The 9,403-nt window shown below is 32.2% G+C and overlaps 1 protein-coding gene across 1 annotated transcript; it reads left to right on the top strand.

The window, feature by feature from the left end:
- The first annotated feature begins 7,012 nt into the window (after positions 1-7,012).
- Positions 7,013-9,397, top strand: LOC111396228 (protein FAR1-RELATED SEQUENCE 5-like). Its single transcript, XM_023022596.1, has 2 exons — positions 7,013-7,261; positions 8,178-9,397. The coding sequence occupies exons 1-2, from the start codon at positions 7,084-7,086 to the stop codon at positions 8,870-8,872; spliced, it is 873 nt and encodes a 290-aa protein (XP_022878364.1). The 5' UTR covers positions 7,013-7,083; the 3' UTR covers positions 8,873-9,397.
- The last annotated feature ends 6 nt before the right edge of the window (positions 9,398-9,403 follow it).

The following is a 9,403-nucleotide window of genomic DNA, read 5'->3' as shown; positions in this document are numbered from 1 at the left end:
GATAGAATCATATTACATCAAATAATAAGGTACATGTTCACCTTATTCATAGTTGATCAAAATCACATTTCTATGCAAACACATTTTTGCATAAGATTATCTCACTTAATTGTAGCTATCAACATTCCAATAGGACATGAAATCAACCATTAGATTTATCATGTAATTCTCATATTCCAATAGAAGAAGTATGAAATTTCACGTACTTTCAACAAATAGTAGGCATCCCTCCACATTTATTCACATCCTTTAGACCCATTAAATATTAACAGGCTGGTCTCAAAACACAAATATGAATGTATTTTACTTGCACTTCGGAGTCCACAAGCCAACATAATGGTAAATGCACCATGTAATAAATGATGCCCTATAGAAACATGTGGACTGCCCAAGTGGGTTTGTGTATCATCCAAGCAAATGTGACAGATCAAATATTGGAATTAATCATCGAATAACAACCATGGTCAAATAGATCTCCAGCCACCACAATTGGTTTGAATTGCATTCTTTAATATTCATGTATATGAACCATTCCAATTGTCACAACAAAGTGAGAATAACCAATTTGTTTTAATTTTAAATGTAATAACATTCGTCAAGATGAAGTAATCCATATGTAATTTTAGTTTTCTAGCAGAAGAAATGGTCATGAAAGTTCAAATAATTTCTTTCATAAAATTCTAACTCTTTAGAATTTTCCCGTACGAGCAATATCATGTCATTCTCATATCTCAACAAAGAAATGGAGATTCATATACTTTCAACATATAGTTGGCATTCTTCCAATAATTTCACATGTATAATGTCAATTAAAATGTACCAAAGAACCAAACTAAATTAAAATAAAATCTGTCATTTGATTTATGCCTTTCCCATATTTTCATGCATGCCATCATTATGCATAACCGAATTCTCATGATTCCTTTCATCATTTCTAACAAACAACTTTCCTATAAAGAAAGTGCCAAAATTTGGAAATGATATAACGTGAGTATAAATTCACATTCAATCTGATTTTTTAAGTGGGTTCATGTAATATATCACATGCATAACAAGTTAATCATTGAACAATCATTGTGCCGAGTAGATTTCGTTTCTATCACAATTGCATGAAACCATATGCACCTTTTCAAAATAAGTCAACTATCTTGGACAAACATATGCTGGGTTAGCCATGTATTAACGGTTGAAACCATATATGATACTACATTTTTTATCATATACAAACAGATGGATGGATTATCTCACAGTTTCATAATAACTGTCAATCAACTAAACATTCATATATATATATATATATATATATATATATATATATATATATCAACCAACATGCTTCGCAATGACCAAACATCTTTAATTTCATGCAACTTTGGCACAAAATAAATGAATACACCCATTGGATTAAAATTATGTCAGAAAATAAATGGCCAACATATGGAATTGGTATACAGTCAATTATTTTGGGGTCGTCAAATGGTGACATAATTTCCAAATGTCCCATGGGTCGGCAAAAACTAATTATAATTTCCTTAAAAGTGTTTCCGTTCTTTAATCCAGAAAATGCATGCAACTGGATAACATAATTTCAAAAGATCACGCCATTTCAGAAATTAATAAATTATTTTTAACCGTCATGCATTTCATGCAGAGGATTCGACAAAATGGCAATCTTAGTTCTTCCAAAATTAAACCGTGTATAATTTCAGATTATTATGCACAACGAACACAAAATATATCACAGATGTTGTGCATATTATATTCACGTACCGTATGTATGCGTGAAATCGAAACGCAATTTCAACTTATCAAATTTGGAGAGCAATTTCGACTTACAAAAGATCTGGATTAATATTCTTCTACAAGTTGAACCATTTTGCGAAGTTAATGCCATCAAACAATCCTCACGAACGAAGTCTCACTCCATCAACTTGACTGTTGCCATATTTCATTCTCCATCACACAAATATCGTTTGAGATTGTTGAAAATTTTGCATCAATCGGAGAAAATGGAGAAGAACCAACAACCATAAAATCAAGAAGATGAAATAAACGTAAAGAACAAATCGAACATGAAAGGCTCAGACACGACATTATATCGTTGTCCTCAAACGATATTTGCCCCCTCTTTGTAGCAATTTTGGTGCTTAAAGAGTCTCGCGGCAAATAGTTTGAAGGATTGATCAAGCCTTGTTGTAGAAAATCACAAAAGCACAAATGATTTTCTACCCGAACTTGAAGAACACAAGAGGGAAGAATTGAATATGGAAGAAAGGATGTTTGATCATTTTTGTGGAATGAAAATAATGTTTCTCATATGTTTGTAATGGTTTTTCACTTCCTTGAAATGATCATAAATCACCTATATATAGCCATAAAATAAGTCTATGGGAAGTGGTGCCAAAACATAATTGAAAGGCCGCCAATTTTGAAACTAAAAATTGCCCAACGGTCACTTTCCCCTTCTATGCAGTCGCATAGAAGAATCCTATGCGACCGCATAGGTTCCCAAAATGCAGGGCCTAAATGCCACATGCGACCACATATTGAGGATTCATGCGGTCGCATAGATATAGTAGTTTTGGCCTTCCATTTTCGGTTTATATTTCCACTTCGTTTTTCATTGAATGTTTGAACAACAATTCCAACAGACCCCACCCCATGTGAGTGTGGGACACCTTGATGTACAAAAAATTATGTACACCAAGCAAGCCCCTTTAAATTTGCTTTGTGTATATATATTTTTAATATTATTTAAATTGTTAAATTAATTTAATTTTTTTTTAATTAAAACGTTGAAAAGCATAAAAAAAAAGAAAAAAGAAAGCCAGCCCAGACATGCCTAGGCACGGAAAAATATAAAAAAATGGAAAGATAATTTAAAAAAAAAAAAAAAAAGTTAAAAAGTGATACAGGGTGTTTTGCGTCCGCTTTGCACCTAATAGCCGCTTTTAGAATGCTGTTTTGAAATAAGGTGGTTAAACATAGTATAGTAGATGTAATGTCATAAGCTTGTTTTTCGTAATTATCATGTCTACTTAAATTAATTTCATTAATGTTATATTTATTGCTTAATTAATATAATTATCTTCGTTATGACTAAGTACATTTTTTACAGTGAGATGTACCTTATATGTCCTAAATAATCAACATGCGTATAAATTTAAGTTTAATATGTTTATAGTTTTATAGCTCATATTAAATTACACAATATATCTATTTTTACTATTAGCTTTTATCTTGTCTTTCTTTTCGATTGTACAGATAAATAAAATATTTATTCACAAGTACATTTACCTAAATTGAAGAAATTAGATTTAAGATTCTGGAAATTGTTACGTGTCTTTTTCTCTGCCAAGTGATTAACCTATTGTTTCACCATTTGAAATTTCTTTATCAATAATGTTATTCATAGTCAGCAATTGCATTAATCATCATACGTGGCATGATTTTTATAATTTTAAAAAGGAATAATTTTTAATAATATTTTGCCACATAAAATGTCATGTACGATAATTATTGCAATTGTTGATTATGAATACTCTTCCATGATTCATGCACTAAAATTGAAAATAGTGCTTCACCGTCATTTCCTTAATTGATTTGCTGTTTGGCTCTCCTTATGCTTCTATATTTTATCATTTAGGTATTCAAATTGGATAATTTTATCCCCTCAAAGGAAAAGTTAATTGAATGCATGTTGTATATTTATTAAATTATATTGAAATTCTGCTATATGTATGGGTTTTCTATTTGTACATAGGGGTTGGCACCCATCATGCCCTCCCTCCCCTCTATTGTGAGGAGATTTATACACCGAGGTGTCAACCCCGATATACAAGTAGACCTCTCTATTTGTATCAAGCTATGATCAAGATTTGTGTGTCCGTTCACCAGCGAATTGAGTTTTAAAATCCAGGTTTTTCAGTAACAGGTCTATTTACTAAATTTTGTTCTTAGTTTGGTAGTTAAAAATAGGAAATTAATTGCCGAAAGTTATTTTGTTCTTAGTTTGGTAGTTGTTCACTAGAAATTAATTGCCTGTGTGGATAATGCTGTGTGTACACCTGATGGTGTACACACAACCTTACACCCCCCTCACATGGAGGGGGCAATGAATATTTTATTACATGTGAGTCCCTCTCCATATGAGGGAGATGTAAACTTGTGTGTACTTGTCTGTGTTCATTGACTTTATTTTGTATAATAAAGGTAACATTTAACTTAATTGTTTTATGTCTTTATTCAGTATAAAAGTTTCTAAAATTCTTTTCATAAATGAAGGTCTTTAATGCTTATTATGTTGAAGGAAAATCTAATCACTTACTAGCAAGCTTATATTTATGTAACATATTTATATATTCAACTTTATACACAAATGAATGAGGAGTCTTTCTTAGATAGAATAATTAACAATTTACTTTTAAAATTATAGTGGAGATGTCCTTAGTTACCTATGAAATAACATGCCAAGAATCCGAAGTCATAAACATTTATTAAGAAACTTCTAAAATTTTCATCTTTATTCATTTATTTACATTGATAGTTCAACTACATTAAAGTGCACAGTAAAAATATACTTTATGCATACTATAATCAAAACATTTTAATGCATAGTCAAATGCTAATGCTTAAATTTTTGCATATGGGTCTTTATGATTAATTATTGAAAATAAATTCCGTTTCTTTGTTGTACGAATGTCATTTGAAAAATATATTTCGATCAAACAATAAATGCATAATTATTTTAGAGCATAAATATCAAAGTTAATTGTGTTATAGTTTTGATAATTAATATAAAACATTCATGTATTTAAATATCTATTTATCTTTAGGGCTATAATTATTGCATTGAAATTACTTATATGTCAAAAAGAGTCAAATAAACATACAAGGAAATAGAAATAGTAAATTAAACACTTAAAAGTTTTGGAAAAAAAAAAAAAAAAAAAAAAAAAAAAAAAAAAAAAAAATCAAGGAAGTGATGTAGCAACTTCAAATGGAGTTTAAATAAATTAAGAGATTTAATCATAAATATGTACCTATATACATATATATTTGTACGTTAGTATATTTAGATATGAAAGATATAATTATTCACATAATTCAACCAAAAATGCAAAAATCATTATATTGTAAAATACAACTTCAACCATCAAATTAAGTGCTAAATGAAATAACAATATTACCTTATTAAGGCCCTGTTTGACATCCCGTATTTGAAAAATTAAAGAGTTTTGAATAGTATTTTTGGAGAATATGTGATTAAAAAGTAAAACAACTTTATTGATTTGTATGTAGAATATTTTATTGTATGAACGTACAATGAAGAATGATATTGTAGCAAACAATTTAAATTTTAAAGGTTGTCAAACTGGGGCTAAGGGGGCTCGAACAATGGTGAAATCCCAAGGAGATGTAGCAACAATGTAATGGAAATATTTTGGTCTATACATTATGAGGATGGTAAGTCCTTATTTGGATTATGCTATTTGTCCAGAAAATGACATCTTGAAAGTGTGTCCGAAAATGATGCGTAGTGAAACGATTTGATGAAAAAGTCGAATGTATTTTAAACTGTCCAATAATTGAGTGTCAAATTGTATTAATCATAAATTGATGTACATATAATAAAGTCTTTGTTTTATGAAAATAGAAAAAATTCTTTTTTCCAATACTATTATTCAAATTAGATTATCAAAACTCCACTATATTGTTTCCATCAGCTAGCCCTAACCCCTATTTCTATTATTATGGTAAATTGAATAGAGTTTACCTAATATGAAAGAAAAATGATTATTTCCGTTAATTTAAAAATAGCAAGTCATAAAATTATAACATACAATAAAAAATATTTTAATTAATTATCATTTTAATAGGATTATGTGCATATTATAACGAATTTTATTAAGCTAGTCGATCGTCTAGAGCGTCCAAAATTAAAATTATAATTAGTCACTAAAACAATAATTAATTAATCAAACATTAAATACATTGGAGAAATCATAATAATTACATACAATAATCATGTAAAAGGGACATTCAACATGACAAACAAGCTCTTGGCTGTTTCCATGATAGTTCTAGCAGTATTTGCAATTTAGTAGCTATATACAACGATGCCAATGCAATATTGAAGACAAATGCATCTCCACACGAGTGATTTCCCTTGAGATATTGCCATTAACAGATCATTAAGAAGTCTCGACTCTCTAATATCTAGGAAAAACGGATGGGAACTCGTGTTCATAGACACCTGGTTGAGAATCGATCTATTTCACCTCAACAACCGCTCTTTTACAGCAAAGATCTGTGAATACCGTCGGTATATCTCTGACCATAATCAGTGTGACTTTACAATTATGGATGAAACTTGTGACATTTGGTACATGAACACTTGCTTGTTGAGTGCTTCACACCAAAGATGTATAAACGAACTCGAATCCACGCCTTACCCTTGAAAATTCAATTATGATATATGTACATAATGATTTACATACATGTAATATGGTGACATACGATTGTGGTAAAAAATTCTTCAACCCAAAAAAAAAAAAAAAAACCCACTTCTTTCAATTCTTTGTTCAATTTTTTTTTTTTAAACAACTTATCTATATTTAAACCATTATGTAACTCCATCATATACAAATAACATTGTTCTATAGCAATAGAAAAAGACGGGTGGGAACAAGTTTGAGTGAATGAAAGATACCACTTGGCTTCTTAAATTCACATGACGGAGGATGAAATGATCAATTTACCATCGATCATATATAATTCAGTATCCCATAAGAAACCATTTCACTTCTATATATTAATAAAAGAAAAAAGCCTACATTTTATTAAGGACACTGCTAGAAGAACTGAGGCTTCACAGAAAGGTTTACAGCTTGCTACTGTTTAAGTTTGAAAAGTCAAAATAGTTTAATCCTGTCAAAATATCGTGGGTTTTGTTATTTTATTTTATTTTTTTGTTTTTTTTTTTTTTATTTTGTCATCGTCATTTAAGTAATAGAAGTCCCAATTTTAACCTAGCCTCTTCTCTCTACGCTCCCGCTCGCTGAGCCTCTCCTCTCTACGCCAATGGAACCTCCAGCGCTTTCATTCAACTATGTTGGAGACGTCGGTTCCGACAACCTTGACGCCGGCAACGATGAAACGTTTACCCCCATCCTTTACACGCATCGGTCATCCTTTACCCGAGACGAAATGGAAGACGATGACTTCGACGGCGGCAACTTCGAGGTTGGGGACGATATGGGTACGATTCTTCCACCTTACTCTTCTTCCAGCCGAAGCATTTGAGTTTGTAGCTTAACATTCTGTTGGAAATTTTTTTTCTACATTTCTTTCATTTTTCGGAGGATAGCCTCTTCAATTCAACATGCACTTCTCAATCCCAATATTAAGGCCTTGGTTGATATGATTTTGATTTAGCTCCATTTTATCACCTTCTAATGAGTTGTTATAGCTGGGAAGTACTCCTTTCACTAACTACTCAACAATTTAACATAGTTGGCTACATCAGTTAAGGATACAATGTGTAACTTGACTTTTCCCCAATCTCCAGAGAATGGCAAGCTTGCTGCCAGCAGCCTACTTCATCGTCCCAGAAAGTGAATCATTTTCTCAAGTGTCTAGTGAAGTGTATGTATTAGCAGTATTTCATCAAGAAGATTGCTACTCCTGTTTGTTCGTTAGTCAAACTAATGTGCATATAGACAAAAGTGACTTAAGTTTAAGAAATAAATATTTATTAAACATTTTGGCTGTCGGGATTGCAAGTAGAAACTAGACACTTGGCTGCATGGTTTGCAAGTACAAACTAGAAACTTTGCTGCATGGATTGTGAGACTCTTATATTGCTAGTATAAAAACAAAATATAGTTTTACCCATTTAGCTTATCATGTACAGAAAAAGTATTGAAAAGCAATTGATTTTGTAAAGTTGAAGAATTTGAATTGCTTAAGCCCGCAATCTTCCTTGTAGCATCGAATGATGGGGCTAAATGTGATTATAGAGAACACACTGATTTATAGAGAATTATATGCATATTATGTGGCAGTCTTCCTCTCTTATGAACTTATTGTTTGTGTTTGAAATGTCCCTACTACTTGTGCCATCACAATATTGCCTTTTAATTTTTGATTGTTGTCATTTTTTTTTGTCAATGTAGGATATTTGGAAAATCTTTCGTCCGAAGATGATAATCCGAATGAGAAGAGCTCGTTGGAAGGAACGGACATTATTGTGCCCAGTGTTGGAATGAAGTTTAAGAATGAGAAAGAGGTGTTTGAGTTTTACAAAAACTATGCTTACCAAATTGGTTTTCCCGTAAGGAAAAGAAATTCGAAGAAGGGTGACGATGGGGTTGTACGTTATGTAACCTTTACATGTAGTCGGGAAGGTCATAGAACCAGTGGGGCAAATGCAGTTTTGAAGCCTCGACCAACCATTCAAACTAGGTGCAAAGCGAGATTAACGGCATGTTCTGGCATCAATGGAATTTGGTGTATTAACACGGTTCATTTGGAGCATAATCACAAAACTAGACCTTCAAAATCATGGCTATATCGATGTAATCGTCAAATCAATGCACGAGTTAAAAGGCAGCTTGAAATAAATGACATCGCTGGTATACCATTGCACAAGAGTTTTAACTCAGCCGTAGTTGAAGCCGGTGGTTATGAAAAGATTGCATGTGTGGAGAAGGATTGTAGAAATTTCATTGACAAAGTACGTCGATTGAGGCTTGGGGAAGGAGACGCTGCTGCAATACAAGCTTATTTTTCGAGGATGCAGGCAAGTAGTCCTGACTTCTATTTCAATATAGACTTGGATGAGGATGCTCGCTTGAGAAACGTTTTCTGAGCAAATAATAGGTGTAGGCAAGCATGTAAGGAATTTGGGGATGTAGTAACGTTTGACATCACGTACTTAACTAATAAGTACGAAATGCCTTTTGCTCCCTTTGTTGGAGTAAACCGCCATGGACAGTCAATTTTACTTGGATGTGGTTTGGTCTCAAATGAGGATACAAGTACTTTTGTATGATTATTCAGAACCTGGCTTGAGTGCATGCATGATCGAGCTCCAAGTGGAATTATTACGGATCAGGATCGAGCTATGCAAAACGCAATTGGAATCGTGTTTCCAAACACAAAACATAGGTGGTGCTTGTGGCATATCCTGAAAAAATTACCAGAAAAATTCGGCGGCCATACAAATAAAGCTTCTATTCTTTCTGCCGTGCATCACCTGGTGTATGACGTGCAAAGTTGTGAGGAATTTGAGCAAGGTTGGAGTAAGATGTTGGAAGATTATGAACTAGTTGAACATTCTTGGTTAACCGAATTATACAATGAGAGTTCGATGGGTGCCCTGCTATTTGAGGACTTCGTT

Source organism: Olea europaea, chromosome 6 (assembly GCF_002742605.1).
Source record: "Olea europaea var. sylvestris chromosome 6, O_europaea_v1, whole genome shotgun sequence".
Taxonomy (NCBI): Eukaryota; Viridiplantae; Streptophyta; class Magnoliopsida; order Lamiales; family Oleaceae; genus Olea; species Olea europaea.
The sequence above is the reverse complement of the archived record's forward strand: the minus strand, read 5'-3'. Positions and strand labels throughout refer to the sequence as shown.

Coding starts and splice junctions, on each gene's coding strand:
- LOC111396228 (XM_023022596.1), top strand. CDS start 7,084: ATGGAACCTCCAGCGCTTTCATTCAACTATGTTGGAGACGTCGGTTCC. Junction 7,262..8,177: donor CGAGGTTGGGGACGATATGG/GTACGATTCTTC, acceptor TTGTCAATGTAG/GATATTTGGAAAATCTTTCG.